The sequence below is a fragment of the Nomascus leucogenys genome, chromosome 8, assembly GCF_006542625.1.
Source record: "Nomascus leucogenys isolate Asia chromosome 8, Asia_NLE_v1, whole genome shotgun sequence".
Classification (NCBI taxonomy): Eukaryota; Metazoa; Chordata; class Mammalia; order Primates; family Hylobatidae; genus Nomascus; species Nomascus leucogenys.
Genome location: NC_044388.1, coordinates 81,070,427 through 81,092,980, shown reverse-complemented (window position 1 = coordinate 81,092,980; position 22,554 = coordinate 81,070,427). Strand labels below are relative to the sequence as shown.

The following is a 22,554-nucleotide window of genomic DNA, read 5'->3' as shown; positions in this document are numbered from 1 at the left end:
ACATAGAAACACAGAGACCCCCTAACTCTACAAAATATAAAAATAATTAGCCAAGCGTAGTGGCATGCGCCTGTGGTCCCGGCTACTCAGCAGGCTGGAGGATGGCGTAAGCCCAGGAGGTCAAGGCTGTAGTAAACCATGATGGCACCACTGCACTCTAGCCTGGGCAACGGAATGAGACCCTGTCTTAATAAAAACCCAAAACACCAAACAACTAAAAGACCTTCCCTCTACTTCTGTCCCCCACAGCCCACTCAGCCCCGAACGAGTGTATTCTTTCACAACTATATTCAGAACTTCATTTGCTATTTTCTTACCTTTGAAGAAAATAAGAAGTCAGATATAGCCCACACTATAAAATCGTTCAAGAGGTAACCAAAGAGGTGTTCTTCATGAAAAGTTCAGCTTTGCTTTCTTTTTTCTTTTTTTGAGACAGAGTCTTGCACTGTCGCCCGGGCTGGAGTGCAATGCCGCGATCTCGGCTCACTGCAATCTCCGCTTCCCGGGTTCAAGCGATTCTCCTGCCTCAGCCGCCTGAGTAGCTGGGATTACAGGCGCCCACCACCACACCTGGCTAATTTTTTGTATTTTTAGTAGACATGGGGTTTTGCCATGTTGGCCAGGCTGGTCTCGAACTCCTGACCTCGTGATCTGCCCACCCAGGCCTCCCAAAGTGCTGGGATTACAGGTGTGAGCCGCAGTGCCCAGCCAGTCTTACTTTCTAATACATAGCCCAGAACCAGCTCCTTCAGGTTCGGTCCCAAATGAGGAGGGGGTGTTAAAACTCAAAACAGAAAGAGAAAACTGGACATTTAAGACTTAAAAATTCACCAAACTACCAGAGAAAAGGAATTAAATCTGCTGGAGCTAACGGAAAGGCAACAAAAAATAGTGTCTGGACTTATCTCTACCATAAAAAGATCCAAAAAGATCCTCTCCAGTGAACAATTTGGATTATTTTGTTTATTCCCAAAGATTTTTCTTTTCTTTTTTTTTTTTCCCTAAACAAAGAGGGCAGTTAGGCCCTTCAGTTCACTTTGAAAATAACTGAAAGCCACTCTCTGCTGTACCCATTAGCAATAAGGTAAACAGATCCTCCATATTTGGCAAAACCCAGGATACTTACTCCCAGGTCAGTAAACAAAAACTATTCAAAATTTAATTTATCATTTAATATGGTTTTCCCAAACAAAAATCACAAATTTGGTGGTTTGTCTTGTGTACCAGTGTTCTCTTACATGGGATTTTACCAACAATTACTGCTACACTCAAACAGTGAAATCTTTTCCACATTAGTTAATTTTTACTCTAAAAGAATTCATTCTCTTTGTTTCACATCAACTAAAAAGTCATTTTAGCTTTCAGTTTCTCAGAGTTCATTTTTGTATTTCTTGTACCTAATGCAGCATGACCCTAAAATGAGACTTCAATTAAATCTGAACACTGACACGGTCAGTTTGTTTGTTTTAAATTTTCCAAGGAAAGGCAGTTATTGATGTATTCATCTTTGTATCCTCTTTTAGGTGAGTCATTTTTTTTTTAATCTACTCTAAAATAGTTTCCTCAATTTAAGAAACATAAACACAGGCCAGGTGTGCTGGCTCACACTTGTAATCCCAACACTTTGGGAGGCCGAGACAGGTGGATCACCTGAGGTCAGGAGTTTGAGACCAGTCTGGCCAACATGGCGAAACCCCGTCTCTACTAAAAATACAAAAATTAGCTGGGCATGGTGGCACATGCCTGTAGTACTAGCTACTTGGGAGGCTGAGGCAAAAGAATCACTTGAACCCAGGAGACGGAGGTTGCAGTGAGTCAAGATCGCGCTACTGCACTCCAGCCTGGGTGGCAGAGTGAGGCTCCGTCTCAAAAAAATAAATATATATATATTAAATATATATTTATATATTATTAAACAAATATTATAAATATATATTATTAAATATTATATATTTATATATTAAATAAATATAAATATACGTATATATTAAATACATATTATGAATAAATATATTTATATATTAAATATATTAAATAATTATTTAAAATTAAAATTATTAAAATTTAAAAAGTATTAAATATTAAATATATATTTATTTATAAATATATATACATATGTATAAAAACTATATATATATAAATATAAATATATACACACAGCAAAATTTTAGGGCTGACAAGTGCCTGGTGTAGCTTTAGCTGTATCCTTCTTAAAATCCAAGGCCTGAGCTCATGAGCCTGCAAGCTCACCTAACTTAACCCAATATTTTAAAAAAAAAAAAGTAAACTTAATATTCCACATAAGCAAATACATATACCAGCAAATCCTGGTTTTCTGTTATAATAGAGATGTAAGAAGTAATCGGAGGTGAGGACTGAGATGAAGAAACATAAGCAACAGAGCCAAGAGATGCTTTTCAGGTGGGGGTGGTGAAAATATACACAGGCACAGAGATTTTTGGAAACTGTAAGGCTGGAGTAGATCACCAAGTTCTCTTTCAAGTCATCAGATTCTACGACTTCATGAAGAAACCATACGTAACAAAAACAGTCTTTTCAGGTAATCGTTCTTTCTGGAACTTAAAACAAATATGGAATGGCACCATAATCCATTCCCTCCCCACCCTGACCAAGGTGAAGTTGAAAATGTGCTACGGAATTGGAGACGAATGTAAACAATGCAAATCAATTAATAATACTTACTGTGTCTGAATTCCCTTCCAGCAAAATATTGATAGCTTTGTTCACATCTCCGTTACAATCATGTAGGGCCACTATGCATTCATCCTGATTTTTCCCTGTCACTTCCATAAGCTAGTGAACATATCAGAAAATAGTTAGAGGCAACCAAAAACTGGCACTTGATATTAAGATTCTTCTATAAAAATACAGAATTACATAATCCTTCTACATGAAGATGGCCTCTTCTAGACTCTGAGTTTACAATGAGGACACGTTTACTTATTTTTTTGTGGCCATTCCATGCATGTCTTTTCACTAACACTGGTAGAATCTAACTACAAATCAATCTTCCTCCAAGTTGACCAAGGAGCAGATCATTAATCAGCAGCACATACATACGTACCAACACTCTCAGAATACCCAAGATCAGGTATCTGAAGAATCAAATTTAATTCAAGCACACAGGATTCCTAAACTTAAATATGAGGTGGAACTATATGAGTACACAGTCATCATTCATGGAAAATCTAATACAAATTTTTTGTCAGGGACAATATTCCATATGCTGGCTTTCACCATTTGGATTAGAACACTTCAAAGGCCAGCCACAGTGGCTCACGACTATAATCAACACTTTGGGAGGTAGAGACGAGAGGATCGCTTGAGCCCAGGAGTTCGAGACTGGACAATATAGTGAGACCTCACCTTTACAAAAAATTAACCAAGCGTGGTGGCAGGATTGCTTCAGCCCTGGAGGTGAAGGTTGCAATAAGCCATGATTGTGCCACTGCACTCTAGCACAGGAGACAGAGCGAGACCCTGTCTCCGCCGCCAAAAAAAGAAGAAAAAATAGCATTCCGTATACATACTAAGTTATATAACACCCTAAAGTCTTACAAGTGGAATTCTGCTACTATCACAAAACACACTCCTAGACATATTTTCTCAAGGATCTTCAACATGGTGCTATGCTTGAAGTAATGATGAAAGAAACTCTTCAGTTTATTCTCATTAGCAAGGGATACTTGTTACTTAGCATTTTCATCACTAGAACGATCACAGACTAGGCAAAATGCAGGTTTCTCAAGTATCAGTGAATAAACCTATGATTTAATATCTATTGCATTTTAACTACATTTAACTATTTTAATATGTACTAGTTGAAGTTCAAAACAGCTTGATCCCAACATATCAAGTGATTTGTCTATGGTCACAAAGGTAATTAATAGCAAAGCCCATCTAGAACCCAGGCCTCCTGATCTCACAATCACAGCTCTCTGCACTATACTATTTGGCCTCCCTGCTTTCATCTTTTCATTTTATCAGGCAGCAAAAGTTCTGCATACTCTATAGCTTTCTGATGCTTCAGTCTTTGGATAGCTACTAATAAATGTCTCATTTTTATCAATGATCTGTACTAAGTGAATGCCTGCAACATACAATTTTTAAGACACACAGTCAGCATCAAAATTTCCCCAGTGATCAGATTACTGACAGACAGAACTAAAATTAGAACTTAAACCTCTGAACTCCTGGGCCAGTGTTCTATCTATACTATTCAGATAAAAGGCAATGTAATATATAGAAGTATATCTCAAACTGTATGAAGATCTCATTCCAGAGAAAGAAATCTATGATTTCTTGTGAGACAAAACAAGATTTCATTGTGAGACCTTTACTCCAAAGAACAATTATTAGACAACATCTACCAAGAGTTGGAATATCTGGCACTGAGGTAGGGGTTACAGTTTGGTTTCTAGAATCTTGATGAGAAAGGGTCAGCAAAGAAGAATTGGAAATTAAGATTAAGTTATCAAAAATATCTCTTATTAAAGTTCGAAATGAAGACATTGCCCTAAAATTTAATTTTATACTTTTCCAACGAAAACACAACCATGTTCAAAATGGCAATTCAGGCCAGTAATCCTGTAATCCCAGCACTCTGGGAGGCCAAGGCAGATTGCTTGAGCCCAGGAGTTCAAGACTAGCCTAGGCAACATTGCAGGACACTGTCTCTACAGATATTTTTAAAATTAGCTGGGCACGGTTATGAACATCTGTCGTCATAGCTACTCAGGAGACTGAGGCAGCAGGATAGCGTGAGCCTAGGAGTTTGAGGCTGCCGTGAACTATGACAGCACCACTGCACTCCAGCCTGGGTAACAGAGTGAGACCATGTCTCTATGAAAAAATTTTTTTAAAGGTAATTCAGTTCATCTCTAACATTAAACAAAATTCCCAGAGACTGTGCCAAATGTTAGATATACTTTCTATGCACAGGTATCAGAAAATCTCAGTGTGCTTACAGAAATATCTGGTTCAATGTTCACATGTAAACACATGTAAGGTAGGTGAACGTATTCAATTCCTCCACTTGCCCACCAATAAAGGTATTTTTAATCACAAGTCCAAAATCCAATACACAGATTTCAGGTGAGACTAGAAGCTAGAAGTAATACTTTAAAATAAAAATCTTTACTGAAATTATCTTTTTAAGCACAATCAAAATAGATTATAAAAACGATGATATCCTTTGCCAGAAACATACCTGCTTAACTTTAGCTTCAAAATCTGAATCATTCTTATCAAAGATCACTTGAGCAAGACGCATCTGTTCAGCTGTTGCCTGGAAAGTATATACAATTGTTAAGGATTCAAACACCAAAAGCGTAAGTTAGACTCCAAAATCTGGGTCAAACAGATAAGGCTCTCAAGCACTAGAAATACTAAGTAACAACAAATAAAAGACCCTGAATTTAGGCCTCTCAACCATATATAACCTGTTCCCATAGGAAAAATAAGCATCAAATTAAGTAACATGAAGGACCCATTCCTTTGACCAAATGACCTAAAGCTATTGTTCATCTTAACTGGCCAACGACTTATTTGAATTTTCTTTCCCTTGGTAGAGTGGGGGAAATCAGCTCAAGAGAAAGCAGAAGAATAAAAAATAATGAAATCTTGGTGGGGCATGGTGGCTCATGCCTTTGGGAAGCCAAGGTAGAACTGCTTGAGCCCAGGAGTTCGAAATTAGCCTGGGCAACATAGAGAGACCCTGTCTCTATTTAATTTTTTAAAAGATTAAAAAAAAAAGGGCTGAAAAAGTAATGAAATCTTTAGAGGTAGTTGGTAGGCAAAAAATAATAAAAGAAAAAATAAAAGGTAATGCAAACAACTGCCCAGACACAGGCTTAGAACTCTGTGTCAAAAAAGCTCTGTTGTCAGGTCTAAAAAGGTATGCTGGTCAGTTCTGAAGAAAAAAAGCTGTATTTAGCTAAATTAAAAATATTTTAAAAGTTACTTTATCTTTTTTATACACAATAATTTTGTTTTTCTAAGAGACAGGGTTTCACTATGTTGCCCAGGCTGGTCTTGAACTCCTGGGCTCAAGTGATCCTCCCACCTCAGCCTCCCAAAGTGCTGGGATTACAGGCCTGAGCCACTGCATCTGGCAAAAATTACCCTCTTCACGATTTTTTTCTTTTTTTGAGATGGAGTCTCGTGCTGTTACCCTAGCTGGAGTGCAGTGCCGTGATCTTGACTCTGCAACCTCCGCCTCCCAGGTTCAACCAATGCTCCTGCCTCAGCACTCCAGAGTAGCTGGGATTACAGGCATGCACTACCACGACCAGCTAGTTTTTGTATTACAGGCATGCACTACCACGACCGGCCAATTTTTTGTATTTTTAGTAGAGATGGAGTTTCACCATGTTGGCCACAATGGTCTCAAACTCCTGACCTCAGGTGATCCACCTGCCTCGGCCTCCCAAAGGGCTGGGATTACAGGCGTTGAGCCACCACACCCGGCCTAAATCACAATTTCATTAAGTTTGTATGTATGTATGTATGTATGTATGTATGTATGTATTTATTTATTTATTTTGAGATGGAGTCTCACTCTGTCGCCCAGGCTGGAGTACACTGGCACGATCTTGGCTCACTGCAACCTCTGCCGCCCAGGTTCAAGCAATTCTCCTGCCTCAGCCTCCTGAGTTGCTGGGATTACAGGCGCCTGTCACTGCGCCCAGCCATATTTACTTAATTTTTTAAAGGTAGGGTCTCACTCTGTCCCCTCAGACTGCAGTGTAGTGATGCCATCATAGCTCACTGCAGCCTCCAACTCCTGAGTTCAAGAGATCCTGCCGCCTCAGCCTCCCATGTAGCTTGGACTACAAGAGCGCACCACCATATCTGGCTATTTGCAGAAAAACTTCCAGTTACTTTTGTCACTCAAAATATTTTTTCAATCATATTATTGACTGAAGTTTTGTTTTCTGATGTTTATACCAACAAAAAATCAGAAAAGTTCTAAAGAAAGTTATTCTTCTGTGGAATGACTTTGTAATGTGCCAGTCTGGTTTCTTAGTTTTAACGAAGGTAGGCCGGGCGCGGTGGCTCACGCCTGTAATCCCAGCACTTTGGGAGGCCGAGGCGGGCGGATCACGAGGTCAGGAGATCGACACCATCCTGGCTAACACAGTGAAACCCCGTCTCTACTAAAAAATACAAAAAATTAGCCAGGCGAAGTGGCGGGCGCCTGTAGTCCCAGCTACTCCGGAGGCTGAGGCAGGAGAATGGCGTGAACCCCGGGGGGCGGAGCCTGCAGTGAGCCGAGATCGCGCCACTGCACTCCAGCCTGGGCGACAGCGAGACTCTGTCTCAAAAAAAAAAATAAAATAAAATAAAATAGTTTTAACGAAGGTACCGTAATTATTACAACAGGGAAATTAGGTGAGGAATATACAGGAACAATCTGTATCATCTCTGTACAACGGCCTACTAAATCTAAAATTACTCCAAAATAATTTAAGTTGCCTCGTTAACCAAGTCTATACTAACTCCCAACACAAATATTTAAAAAGCTGAACAGTTTACAAAAAGATCTTAGAGGAAGAAAAGCCATAAGGAACTAATAAACAGCTTTTATTCTCAGTTTTTTATATATACTCATTTCAAATAATCTTGACTAAAGTGGGATACGGGGGGAGTTGCTGACATTTTTTGCATTTTAAAGCACTTTTCAAAAGGCCTTTCCAGGCCATGTGGGTGGGTGATTATACAAACCCCAGGTGCTTTGGCCTGTTCATCCCAACCTATGCCTGCTGAGACATCAGTTTAACTGCTGCAGTATTGCTACATTATACCCAAAAAGACACTGGTAAAGAAATTCAGTGTCTACACTTACTGAAAATCTTACCTCAATTGTTCCCTGTAAATGTAAGGACCTTACATATATTCTCACTATCCCTAAATCAGACAATCATTTTCCTGAATCATAACCAACCAAGAAGTCCCAGTGCCACAGCCAAGAGCACCACTGTCGTGATAACTAGATGAAGTAAAAGGGAAAAGCAAAGGCAGAGATGGGTTTTTAAAAGATGGCATTTCCACATCATACATTTGGGTTTGGAGTAATGACGACTTGTTATGAACTGTTAAAGTCAAAAATATAGAGAAAAACAAATCTCTAAGTAAAAAAGGTTTTATTTGGGAAGAATATATAAGTAGGACTGCAATCCAGGACATACATACCTACACATACTAGGGTAGCCTCCAGTGTGTCCAAAGAACACAAAGAAGGTTGGGAGTTTAAGAAACGTGACTTACTGTTTTGAAAGAAAACTCACTGGAACTACTAAAGCTTTTGGGAGCTGGTAAGCTCTGATTGGTAAGTGAACACCGTTGGTAAAACTAGACTTAGAGTCACAAGAGTTCATCTCAACAGCTAGTAGGTAAAACTGGATTTAAGGTTACAGCATGTCATTGTGGCAGCTGGCTTGCAATATAATCCCTGGGCAAGCGCTTTGTGCCCCAAGCACTTTTTTACCGTAACCCTTGGTCCATTGACTCTAAATTTAGTTGAGTATGACAAGATAACTCCAATTCATATAATCAATTTTCACAAAATGAAAGTAGACTGTTGGTGACCCTGTTGCAAGAAGCCTGTATGAAGAGTTTGCCCGTTTTCCCTAATACTATTATTTTCTGCTCCCTGTGTTTCAAACCTAAAAAATGTACCATACTCATTATCCAGCAGATTCAGGTAGCCTTGTTCCAATCCAAGCACCACTGATGCTCATCCCTTCCCATCATTACAGTTTCTTAAATTATAAGCTTTACGTGTCAAACACAAGAAAAATTGAAAAATCCATAAGGTGACCATCTAACACCAAAACTATTTATGTATTTGGTATTTATATTTTTTCATTAAAAAAAAAAAAAAACAAAAAAACAGGGTTTCACTCTGTGTTGGAATGCAGTGGCACAATCACAGCTCACCAAGGCCTCGACCTCCCAGGCTCAAGCACTCCTCTAACCTCAGCCTCCTAAGTAGCAACCATGGCAGCCACCGTGCCTGGCTAATTTGTTGTTGTTGTTTTGGTAAAGACAAGGTCTCACTGTGTTGCCCATGCTGGTCTCAAACTCCTGAACTCAAGCAATCCTTCTACTTTTGCCTCCCAAATAGCTGGAATTATAGGCATGAGCCACCACACCTGGCTATTTTCCTCTTTTATCAAAAACATACTACCATGTAGAATCACTCACATACACAATTTATTATGAATATCTATATCACGTTTAATGCTACATGACAATCCACTGCATAGGTGCTACTTTTTTTTTTTTTTGAGACAGAGTCTCGCTCTGTCGCCCAGGCTGGAGTGCAGTGGCGCGATCTCGGCTCACTGCAACCTCCACCTCCCAGGTTCAAGTGATTCTCCTGCCTCAGCCTCCTGAATAGCTAGGATTACAGGCACACGCCACCACGCCTGGTTAATTTTTGTATTTTTGGTGGAGAGCAGGTTTCACAATGTTGGTCAGGCTGGTCTCAAACTCCTGACCTCATAATCCGCCCACCTTGGCCTCCCAAAGTGCTGGGATTACAGGCGTGAGCCACCCGCCCGGCCTTACATTTTTTTTTTAAGCCAGGGTTTCACTGTGTCGGCCAGGCTGGAGTGCAGTGGCACAATCAGCGCTCACTACAGCTGCCTCCCAGGCTCAAGCAATCCTCCCACCTCACGCACTCCACTCCCCACAATTTCCCCCAATAGCAGGGAATACAGGTGCACAACAGGATACCTGGTTAATGTTTTGTTTTTAGTATAAACAAGGTTCCACCATGTTGCCCAGATTAATATTGAACTCCCGAGTTTAAGCAATTCCTCTGCCTCAGCCTCCCGAAGCGCTAGGATTACAGGCATAAACCACAGTGCCCAGCCTATATCTTTCTTACTCTGCAAATTTTTATTACTACTAAAACACTGCCAGAGATCCATTCTTTTCTTTCTTCTTTTTTTTTTTTTTTTGAGACGAAGTCTCCCTCTGTTGCCTTGCAGTAGCGTGCTCTCGGGTTGCGGCAACCTCCTCCTCTTAGGTTCAAACAATTCTCATGCTTGGGACTACAGGCATGCCACCACGTCCTGCTAATTTTTGGTTTTGGTAGAAACGGGGTTTCACCATGTTGGTCAGGCTGGTCTTGAACTTCTGACCTCGAGTGATCTGCCCACCTTGGCCACCCAAAGTGCTGGGATTACAGGTATGCACCACAGCGGCAGGCCGAGGTCCATTCTTATACCCAAATCTGTACATACATCAAAGATAGCTTTTTTTTTTTTGAGACAGTCTTGCTCTGCTGCTCCGGCTGGAGTGCAGTGGCATGATCTTGGCTCACTGCAACCTCCGCCTCCCAGGTTCAAGGGATTCTCTGCAACCTCCGCTTCCCAGGTTCAAGCGATTCTCTGGCCTCAGCCTCCCCAGTAGCTGAGATTACAGGTGTTCGCCATCACACCCGGCTAATTTTTACGATTTTTAGTACAGATGCGGTTTCACCATGTTATTCAGTTTGGTCTTGAACTCCTGACCTTAAATGACCCTCCTGCCTTGCCCTCCCAACGTGCTGGGATTACAGGCGTGAGCCACCACAAATGGCCAAAGATAGATTTCTTTCTTTTGTTTTTTTGAGACACAGTTTCACTCTTGTTGCCCAGGCTGGAGTGCAGTGGTGCAATCTTGGCTCACTGCAACCTCCACCTCCCGAGTTCAAGCAATTCTAGTGTCTCAGCCTCTCGAGTAGCTAGGATTACAGGCACATGCCACAATGCGCAGCTAATTTTTGTATTTTTAGTAGAGACAGGGTTTCATCATGTTGGTCAGGCTGGTCTCAAACTCCTGATCTCAGGTGATCCGCCCACCTTGGCCTCCCAAAGTGCTGGAATTACAGGTATGAGCCACTGCGCCCAGCCCCAAATATAGCTTTCTAATAATGAATACAAAGAAGTAAAACTATAGGGTCAAAGAAATGTCTACCAGTGTTAAAAGGAGTTTAAAACCATCTCCACAAAAATGCTCTGCACAAAGACTGTAAAGATATATACTCAATGAGCAGTAAATAAGAGAACCTGCCTCCTCAAAATCTTTCCCAAAATGGGCATAATGAACTTTTTAAAAAAGCTTTTAAAACTTTTTAATTACTTAAAATGGCCTATATTTGGTGTCATTTTTATTTCTTAGCTCACTATTAAGACTGCAAAACCTCATTTCTACAAAAAAAACAGAAAAACTAGCCAAGTGTGGTGGTAAGTGCTGTAGTCCCAGCTACCCCAGAGGCCAAGGTGGGAGGATCACCTTAGCCTGAGGAGGTCAAGGTTGCAGTGAGCCAAGATGGCGCCATTGCACTCCAGCCTGTGTGACAGAACAACCTGGTCACAAAAAAAAGGAAAAAAAAAAAAGGCCGGGCGCGGTGGCTCACGTCTGTAATCCCAGCACTTTGGGAGGCCAAGGCAGGCGGATCACGAGGTCAGGAGATCGAGACCATCCTGGCTAACACGATGAAACTCCGTCTCTACTAAAAAAATACAAAAAATTAGCTGGGTGCGGTGGTGGGCGCCTGTAGTCCCAGCTATGAGAGGCATGAACCCGGGAGGCGGAGCTTGCAGTGAGCCGAGATAGCGCCACTGCACTCTGGCCTGGGCAAAAGAGCGAGATTCTGTCTCAAAAAAAAAAAAAAAAAAAAGAAAGAAAAGTAAATTTTAAGGCTGGGCACGGTGACTCACGCCTGTAATCCCAGCACTTTGGGAAGCTGAGTCAGGAGGAGAAAAGCCTGGGCAACATAGTGAGACCCCCATCTCTATAAAACATTTAAAAATCAGACACTTCTTGCATCACCTTTTTCTTAAATCCCATTGAAAACAACAGCCGGGCATGGTAGCTCAGGCCTGTAATCCCAGCACTTTGGGAAGCAGAGGCAGGCAGATCACTTGAGGTCAGGAGTTCAAGACCAGCCTGGCCAACATGGTGAAACCCCATCTACACTAAAAATACAAAAATTAGCAGTGCATGGTGGCACGAGCCTGAAATCCCAGCTACTCAGGAGGTTGAGGCACAAGAATCATTTGAACCCGAGAGGTGGAGGTTGCAGTGAGCTGAGATCGCGCCACTGTACTCCAGCCTGGGCAGCAGAGTGAAACTGTGTCTCAAAAAAAAAAAAAAGAAAAAAATTAGCCAGGCATGGTGGCGCATACCTGTAGTCTCAGCTACCTGGAAGGCTGACGTGCGAGAATTGCTTGAACCTGGGAGGCAGAGGGTGCAGTGAGCCTAGATTGTGCCATTGCACTCCAGCCTGGAAGCCAGGTCAAGACCCTGTCTCAAAAAAAAAAAAAAAAATCTGATAAAAGAATAATATATCTCTAAGTTTTTCTATTTCTTCTTTAAATTACAGAATTCAAGAAATAATTATTTAAAGAAAGTCCTATCACATATGAAAATGGAGTCTAAACTACAAGGAATATAAAACTTAACAATTAATGCCTCAAGAATAACAGAGAATAAAACGGGAAATTTTTTTCCTGTAAAAAGGAAATAAAAGGAAAGAGAAATGAAGAGATAAACAGGAATGGGAGAAAAGAAAGCAAAGTGTCAAACACTGAAGATAGGCAAAAGACAACCCAACTTAAAGCTATGGACAATAAGCCTCCAAAGAATAAAAATACAGTATAGACCCTTAAAACTAAAATTTAAGAAAAATGTCTGGGCCGGGCGCGGTGGCTCACGCCTGTAATCCCAGCACTTTGGGAGGCCGAGGCGGGCGGATCACAAGGTCAGGAGATCGAGACCATCCTGGCTAAACAGGGTGAAACCCCGTCTCTACTAAAAATACAAAAAAATTAGCCGGGCGTGGTGGCGGGCGCCTGTAGTTCCAGCTACTTGGGAGGCTGAGGCAGGAGAATGGCGGGAACCCGGGAGGCGGAGCTTGCAGTGAGCAGAGATCGCGCCATTGCACTCCAGCCTGGGCGGCAGAGCGAGACTCCGTCTCAAAAAAAAAAAAAAAAAAAAAAAAAAAAAAAAAAAGAAAAATGTCTGGAAAACAAACCAAAAAAATGTATAAATATGTCAATGAAAATACACTGTACTTGAGAATATCGATCCCTAAATAATCAGTCCGCACTAAGACATTCTTTAGTTTAAGAAATGGACTCTGGCCGGGCGTGGTGGCTCATGCCTATAATCCCAGCACTTTGGGAGGCTGAGGCGGGCAGATCACTTGAGGTCAGGAGTTCAAGACCAGCCTGGCCACCACAGTGAAACCCCATCTCTACTAAAAATACAAAAAAATTAGCCGGGCATGGTGGCATACACCTGTAACCCCAGCTACTCGGAAAGCCGAAGCAGGAGAATTGCTTGAACCTGGGAGGCCAGAGGTTGCAGTGAGCCAAGATCGCACCATTGCACTCCAGCCTGGGAGACGGTGAGACTCATCTCAAAAAGAAAAAAAAAAAAAAAAAGAAGAACTGGACTCTAAAAGAACAAACATCCACTGGACAACTAGGCAGAAATGTCAAGAGACCTAGAAGAGAATGAAATTAGAATATCAACAAACTTGTCAAGAGCAATGCTTTGTGTAAGAAAAAATTAATATTTAAGATAGTCAGGTACAGCAGCTCACATCTGTAATTCCAGCACTTCAGAAGGCTGCAGGCAGATTGCTTGAGCTCAGGCATTTGAGACCAGCCTGTGCAACACAACAAAACCCTTTACAAAAAAATACAAAAATTAACCAGTGTGGTGGCATGCACCTGTGCTCCCAGCTACTCAAGAGGCTGAGGTAGGAGGATTATCTGAGCCCAGGAGGTCAAGGGAGAAGGGAGCAGTGAGCGTGACCATGCCACTGCGCTCCAGTCTGGGTGACAAAGTGAGACCTTGTCTCAAAAAAAAAAAAAAAAAAAAAAGATAACGTAAAGAAAATGTGGGCCTAGCACTTAGAGCCAACAAAACTGATGTTCTACTAAAGTATAAAAGGTATAAATTGTGAACAACACCAAACACAAGGAATATTGTTCTCATAATCCTTTCCAGAGGAATCAACAAAACCAATGGGTTCAGACAATCAAAACGACTACAGAAACTGACTTAAGTATTGACAGTGACTACTAAACATATTATTTACTAAATGGCTAAAGGGGAAGAATATACTATATAATGAGTACCTAAACAATGTAGACAAAGTACAACTGTTTTGCTGTTGATATATATAAAGGCTAATTTTTGTTGTTGATTTTGTATACTGCAACTTCACTGAACTCATTTCTCAGTTCTAACAGTTGTTTGGTGGAGTTTTTAGGTTTTTCTAAATACAATATGTCATCTATAAATAAGAATATAACGTGACTTCTTCCTTTGCAATCTAGACCCCTTTATTTCCTTCTCTTGCCTATTTGCTCTGGCTAGAAATTCTAGTACTCTGCTGAAGTGAGGCCAGGTGCAGTGACTCACAACTGTAATCCCAAAACTTTGGGAGGCTAAGGAAGGCAGATCCCTTGAGCCTAAGAGTTTGAAACCAGCCCTGTGGGTAACTTGGTGAGACGCTCTCTCTACAAAAAATAAAACATTAGCAAGGTATGGAAGTGCACACCAGTAGTCCCAGCTACCCGAGAGGCTGAGGCAAAAGGATCTCTTGAGCCTAGGGGGTCAAGGCTACAGTGAGCCATGTTCGCATCATATTCCAGCCTGGGTGACCCTGTCTCAAAAAAAAAAAAAATAGCCTTTATTATTTTGAGTTATGTTCCTTCCACACTCAGGTTGTTGATAATCTTTACCACAAAGGGATGTTGAATTTTTTCACATACATTTTTCAGCGTTTATTAAAATGATCATATGTTTTTTGTCCTTGTTTTTTTTTTTTTTTTTTTTTTTTTTTTTTTTTTTTTTTTTTTTTTTTGAGACTGAGTCTTGCTCTGTGGCCCAGACTGGAATGCAGTGGAGTGATCTTGGCTCACTGCAAGCTCTGCCTCCCCGATTCACACCATTCTCCTGCCTCAGACTCCCGAGTAGCTGGGACTACAGGCACCCACCACCACGCCCGGCTAATTTTTTTATTTATAGTACAGTCGGGATTTCACCTTGTTAGCCAAGATGGCCTCTACCTCCTGACCTCGTGATCTGCCTGCCTCGGCCTCCCAAAGTGCTGCAATTACAGGAATAAGCCATCACGCTGGCCTGTCCTTGTTTTTCTTAACGAGATGTATCCTGTTCATTGATTTGCATATGCTGAACCATCCTAGTGACACAATTATTTTTAAAAAGAGGGCCAGAGGCTGAGGCAGGAGAATCACTTGAACCTGGAAGGCGAAGGTTGTAGTGAATCAAAATCGCGCCACTGCACTCCAGCATGGCAACAGAGCAAGACTCGTCTCAAAAAACAAAAATACACATACAAACACAAAATTAGCTGGGCTGGGCATGGTGGCGCATGCCTGTAATCCCAGTTACTTGGGAGGCTGAGACAGGAAAACTGTTTGAACCCAAGAGGCGAAGGCTGCGGTGAGCTAAGATCGCGCCATTGCACTGCAGCGTGGGCAACAAGAGCGAAACTCCGTCTCAAAAAAAAATAAAAAGTGGGACACAGAAAATGAGTAATTTTGGGATAATCTAATTCTACCACCTTCTGGTTCCCTTTGAACCAGGATGGTGTGTGGAAGCAATAAGACATAACACAAAAGAAGTTAAAAACCCTGTCATCAGCTGGGTGCAGTAGCTCAGGCCTGTAATGTAAGCACTTTGGGAGGCTGAGGCAGACGGATCACCTGAGGTCAGGAGTTCCAGACCAGCCTGGCCAACATGAGACCCCGTCTCAAAAATGTAATAAAATAAAAATGCAACAGAGATTGTGTCTGGACTGCAAAGTGTAAGATAGTTACTATCTAACACTTTACAGAAAAGGTTAGGCAATCCTTTATGTAAAAAGGTGACCAGGCGCAGTGGCTCCTGCCTGTAAACCCAGCACTTTGGGAGGCTGAGGCAGGCGGATCACAACGTCAAGAAATCAAGACCATCCTGGCCAACATGGTGAAACCCCGTCTCTACTAAAAAAACAAAAATTAGCTGAGCACAGTGGTGTGCGCCTGTAGTCCCAACTACTTGGGAGGCTGAGGCAGGAGAATGGCTTGAACCCAGAAGGCAGAGGTTGCAATGAGCCAAGGTCGCGCCACTGCACTCCAGCCTGGTGACACAGCGAGACTGTCTCAAAAAAAAAAAAAAAGTTAACATTTAGGATAGCTGGGTGAATATATCAATATCTCTATCATTCTTTGCAACTTTTTTACAACTCTTAAAATTATTCCAAAATAATTTTTCCCTAAAAAATTGGTGGTTTTTTTTTTTTTGAGACAGAGTCTTGCTCTGTCGCCCACGCTGGAGCACAGTGGCACAATCTCGGCTCACTGCAACCTCTGCCTCCTGGGTTCAAGTGATTCTTGTGCCTCACCCTTCAAGTAGCTGGGATTACAGGTGCGCACCACCACGGCCAGCTAATTTTTCTATTTTTAGTAGAGATGGGGTTTTGTAATGTTGGCCAGGCTGGTCTCGAACCCTGGCCTCAGGTGATCCACCCGCCTCAGCCTCCCAAAGTGCTGGGATTACAGACGCAAGCCACCTCACCTGGCCAAAAAGGTTTTTTTTTATATATTTTTTAAAAAATATTTTTTATAGAGACAGGGTCTCGCTACTTGGCCCAGGATGGTCTTGAACTCCCGAGCTCAAACAATCCTCCCACCTCAGCCTCCCAAAGTGTTGAGATTACAGGTGTGAGCCACCATGTCCCAGTTCAAAATGTTTTTTTAATTGGTAAGCCAACAGATTCAAGCACTTATCCTACCATACAGTATAAGTAGTTTGTAATTTTTGTAGAGACAGGTCTCACTATGTTACTCAGGCTGGTCTCGAACTCCTGGACTCAAGCAATCCTCCCACCTCTGCTGGGACTACTGGAGTGAGCCGCCATGCCCAGCAGGGAACAATCTATGTAAATATTCCATGTAACAAATGAAAAATAAGTGACTTTTATATATATATATATATATATATATATATATTTTTTTTTTTTTTTTTTTTTTTTTTTTTTTGAGACAAGAGTTTCACTCTTGTTGTGCAGGCTGGAGTACAATGGTGGGATCTCTGTGCATCGCAACTTCCACCTCCTGGGTTGAAGAGATTCTCCTGCTTCTGCCTCCCAAGTAGCTGGGATTACAGGCATGTGCCACCACGCTTGGCTAATTCTGTATGTTTAGTAGAGACTGAGTTTCTCCATCTTGGTCAGGCTGGTCTCAAACTCCTGACCTCAGGTAATCCGCCCACCTTGGCCTCCCAAAGCGCTGGGACTACACACATGAGCCACCGCGCCCAGCAGGAAATGACATATCTTTTCTAACAAGTTTTGTATTGGCATGTTATTGTGATTTTAATATGGATTTCCCTAAGCCTAATGAAGTAAAGGATCTTTTCACGTACTTATTTGCAACACATATACCTTCCTGAGTGAAATCTCATTCAAATCTTTTGTCCTTTTTTGAGACAGGGGTCTTACTCTGTCACTCAGGCTGGAGTGCAGTGGCATAATCATAGCTCACTGAAGCCTCAACCTCCTGGGATCAAGCAATTGTCCAACCTCAGCCTCCCAAGCAACTGGGACTAAAGATTCCTACTATCCCGTTCGCCAATTTTTTTTTTTTTTAATTTCTAGTAGAGACAAGGTCTCCCTATGTTTATGTTGCCTATGCTGGTCCTGAACTCCTGGGTGCAAGTAATCCTCCTGCCTCAGCCTCCCAAAGTGCTGGGATTACAGGCATGAGCCACCATGCTCCACTTCTTGTCCATTTTGTTAAATGTGTTATTTCCTTATTTTTGTTTCAAAAGTTTGTGACAAGTCCTTCATCAGATGCAAAGATTTTCTCCCGATCTGTGGCTTGTCTTTCCATTCTCTGAACAATCTTTTGAAACCGTAAGTTTTCAGTTTTCCTAAAGTCCAGTTTATCCATTTGTTCTTTTATGGATCATGCCTTTGTTGCTACATCTAGGAAACCTCTGACTAAACCAATAGCATGGAGATTTTCTCCCGTATTTTCTTGTATAAACTTTAAACTTGGGGTTTTCAGTCTATGACCCATTTTTTTGTTTTTATGAGTGATTTGCATATTGATATACAATAGTTCCCCTACTATTTATTGAAAAGGCCATGCTTTCCCCTCTACATTGCCTCTGACTCTCAAAAATTGGTTGTCGACATATAAGTGAGTTTATTTCTGGACTCTCCATTTTATTTCACTGTCTACCTTTACGCCAATCCAAAACACTAGGCATGGCAACCAAGTGTTGGTGAGGATTTTACGCCAGCAGAACTGGAACTCTGCTGGCAGAAAAGCAAATGGTACAACCACTTTGGAGAACAGTTTAGCAATTCTTTTTTTTTTTTTTTTTTTTTTTTTGAGACGGGGTCTCATTCTGTCACCTAGGCTGAAGTGGACTGGCGCAATCTCTGCTCACTGCAACCTCCACCTCCCAGGGCTTAAGCAATCCTCCCATCTCAGCCTCCTGAGTGGCTGGGACTACAGGCACAGGCCACCACGTCTGGGGGATTTTTGTATAGACAAGGTTTCGCTGTGTTGTCTAGGCTTGTCTCAAATTCCTGGGCTCAAGCGATCTCCCCGCCCGCTTCAGCCTTCCAAAGTGCTAGGATTACAGGTGTGAGCCACCATGCCCCTACATCTGGCAATTTCTTTTTTCTTTTTTTTTTTGAAATAGAGTCTCGCTCTGTTGCCCAGGCTGGAGTGCAATGGCATGATCTCCACTCACTGCAACGTCCGCCTCCCAGGTTCAAGCGATTCTCCTGCCTCAGCCTCCCAAGTAGCTGGGATTACAGGTGCCCACCAGCACGCCTGGCTAATTTTTTGTATTTTTAGTAGAAATGGGGTTTCATCATGTTAGCCAGGCTGGTCTCAAACTCCTGACCTCAAGTGATCTACCTGCCTTGGCCTCCCAAAGTGCTGGGATTACAGGCATGAGCCACCACACCCGGCCCGAAGTCCTGTCTATTAAAAACAAAAAAACAAAAAAAACCAGACAGGCACAGTGGCTCATGCCTGTAATCCCAGCACTTTGGGAGGTCGAGGCAGGCAGATCACCTGAGGTCAGGAGTTTGAGACCATCCTGGCCAACACGGTGAAACCCCGTCTCAACTAAAAATAGAAAAATTAGCCGGTCATGATGGCGGGTGCCTGTAATCCCAGCTACTCAGGAGGCTGAGGTGGGAAAATCACTTGAACCTGGGAGATGGAGGTTGCAGTGAGCCCAGATTGCGCCACTGCACTCCAGCCTGGGCAACAAGGGCAGAAACTCTGCCTTAAAAAAAAAAAAAAAAAAAAAAAAGACAATAAACAAATAATACACTCTAGTCAATGATATCCATTCTGAAGTGATTAAGAGTACCACTAATCATTTAATTCACTTTGAAAAGCATTAAAAAGTTAGATAAAATAATGGCTGGCTAAACAGATGTGATAAAACAAATAGAGCAACAAGGTAATAGAACATATGGATATTGACTGTACAACTCTCAACTTTTCTTCATGTGTGACCATTTTCATAATAAAGTATTGTGGGGAGGGATTTTGGCAGACAGAAAAGGAGTGGAGGCGGCGGCTTGGGGTGGTAGATGTGTTAAACAGGAGCTACAACAAAGATTTTTTTTAAAAAGTAAAATTATGGACTACTTGTGGCTATCCACTCACTGCACAGTAAGTATTATTATAAGAACATCCCTGGTTTAAAGACATTTCAGACAGAAACTACTTTATGCCGAAATGTCAGAGTAGAAGATAAACCAAAGTCAGGGAGTATGGCTGAAATCTTTGTGGAAAAAGTATGTAAAAGTAATGGCGGAGTGGGGGAACCAGGAACAAATGACTCAAAAGGCAAGAACATTTAAACTTGAAAACTGCCTGAGAATAGCCAGTGCTTTGTAAACGTGCACAATTTACAAAACCAAAGAAACACTTACCAACCCGATTAAAATATTAACAAACAAGAACTTGATGGGTGAAAGAATCTCACCAAATATTTCAAGCAGAATAGTTATTAATAATCGCATTTTGCTGTAGGGGGCAGTCTGGGGCTTATACATGTTTCTACATTATCATTCTGATACTGTTTCACCCATACATTTCTAACTATAAAGTCACTATTCATTGCCATATGTAAGGTAAATGCCAATGACTGATTTATTCAGACTTAGCTTTTTCAGCTTAAGTATTATATGACACAAATACTCTGTATTTCTCTTCAGTAATATCTTTTTTATTCCTAAAAGGGATAGACAGACTACTTCTGAAAGCATAGCCAATACACATAATAGCCATTTAACAATAACAATATAGTAACACTAGTGCTAGCATATTTATGAAAATAAATTTTAATGAGAACTTTAAGTATTTTTTTTACCTTTATAAAATACCCTGAGTCAAGAAAAAAAATAATTTTCTTTGATAAACAATTCAATAAATATTTGATAAACAAAGCACCAAACATAAGAGTATAATAGGGAAGTTACCAGGCTGAGCTCTAGGAAGTGTCAAGAGGTCGGTACAGCTTGGGAAAAAAGAGGAAAAATCAAGATCAACTGGTAATTCTTAAGTTAAACAAGGTCAGTGCACCCTCCCCTGCAATAAACATTAGTGACATACACTAGGTCACATCTCAAGTTGAAAAATATCTTGCCAAGAAAAGTAGCATCACTACAGCTCTTCCTCTGGATCTCTTATCCATTCACATGGCTTATTACGAACTTAGCTGCTTTCACAGTGGAAAATGTGAAATTTTTCAAATGAATCCAAATTTTTTTTAATTAGAGCTGTCACCCAGAAAAAAATCGGAAATAATAATAAAGTAGGATTATTTATGCCCACCACCAAAGATAAACATTATTAACAGTCTACTAAGCCTGTTCTCATTAATGTTCAACAGTTTTGCTTTAATTTTACATATTTTTTGAGTTGATCAGGAAGCATACCTTTTCTAAGACATTTTATATCATAATTTTCAAATATTCTTATAATCACTTCATAATTGTGGAATGTTCACATAATTTTGTGGAATGTTCACATAAATTCACAAGAGAGTTGACATCTGAATACAATGTATATTCCACAATCTAATTAGCTAAAAAGGACATTACAGCTGGGCCCAGTGGCTCATGATTGTATGTATTCCCAGCACTTTGGGAGGTCAAGGCAGGCGGATCACCTAAGGTCAGGAGTCCGAGACCAGCCTGGCCAACATGGCGAAACCTCGTTTCTACTGAAAATATAAAAATTTGCCAGGCATGGTGGCGCATGCCTATAATCCCAGCTACTTGGGAGGCTGAGGCAGGAGAATCACCTGAACCCAGGAGGCGGAGGTTGCAGTGAGCTGAGATCGCACCACTGCACTACAGCCTGGGCATCACAGTGAAACTGTCTCTCAAAAAAAAAAAAAAAAAAAAAAAAAAAAAAAAAAAAAAAAAAAAAAAAAAAAAGGCATTATGAGGACCATTGAAAAAATATAAGTATAGTCTGTAGATGTTCTGATTTTTTATAATTGTACTGTAATTATGTAAAAAGATCCTTGTTTTTTAAAAAACACTGAGGTATTCAGTGAAGAAGAACCTTATTCACAACTACTTGTCAAACGTTTCTGGGAATAAACTGTAGGGAAAGGAATAGAACAGGATAAAGTAGATGTGACAGAAATGTTAACATCTAGGGAATCTGAAAGAAGGGTATTCAGTAATTATTCATATTCCCATTGCAACTTTTCTGTAAGTCACACAATGTACTGTTGTTTTTTTTAAATTGAGATTCACTGTCAGGCCCAGTGGCTCACACCTATAATCCAGGCAGTTTGGGAAGCTGAGGTGGGCAGATCACTTGAGGTCAGGAATTCAAAACTGACTAACCTGGCCAACATAGTGAAGCCCCTCTCTACTAAAAATACTAAAATTATCCAGGTGTGGTGATGTACAAGTGTAGTCCCAGCTACTCTGGAGGCTGAGGCAGGAGAATCACTTGAACCCAGGAGGCACAGGTTGCAGTGAGCCGAGATTAAGCCACTGCACTGCAGCCTGGGCAACAGAGTGAGACTCCATCTCCAAAAAAAAAAAAAATTGCCGGGTGCGGTGGCTCACGCCTGTAATCCCAGCACTTTGGGAGGCCGAGGTGGGCGGATCACGAGGTCAGGAGATCAAGACCATCCTGGCTAACACGGTGAAACCCCGTCTCTACTAAAAATACAAAAAATTAGCCGGGCGAGGTAGTGGGCGCCTGTAGTCCCAGCTACGCGGGAGGCTGAGGCAGGAGAACGGCGTGAACCCCGGGGGGCGGAGCCTGCAGTGAGCCAAGATTGTGCCACTGCACTCCAGCCTGGGTGAAAGAGCGAGACTCCGTCTCAAAAAAAAAAAAAAAAAAAAAAAATTGAGGTTAAAGGAGATTTAAGTAACTCATCTAATTAGTAAGTGCTAGACCTAGGACAAAAATCCTGGTTTATACGGATTCAAAAGAATTCTCACCACCT

The 22,554-nt window shown here is 41.4% G+C and overlaps 1 protein-coding gene across 6 annotated transcripts in view; it reads right to left on the bottom strand.

Annotated features, from left to right (window-relative positions):
* UBAP2 (ubiquitin associated protein 2) overlaps positions 1 to 22,554 on the bottom strand; it is a 128,313-nt gene that overhangs the window by 71,147 nt on the left and 34,612 nt on the right. For 4 of the 6 annotated variants that reach the window (XM_030817571.1, XM_030817569.1, XM_030817570.1 and 1 more), the window contains exons 3-4: positions 5,231 to 5,308; positions 2,704 to 2,814 (exon numbers count right to left, since the gene is read on the bottom strand). In XM_030817571.1, coding sequence (XP_030673431.1) covers positions 2,704 to 2,814; positions 5,231 to 5,308 — 189 coding nt within the window. Of the gene's footprint in view, positions 1 to 2,703; positions 2,815 to 5,230; positions 5,309 to 20,557; positions 20,596 to 22,554 lie in introns of all 6 variants that reach the window. The other 2 variants (XM_030817572.1, XM_003263414.2) reach the window with 1 other exon arrangement.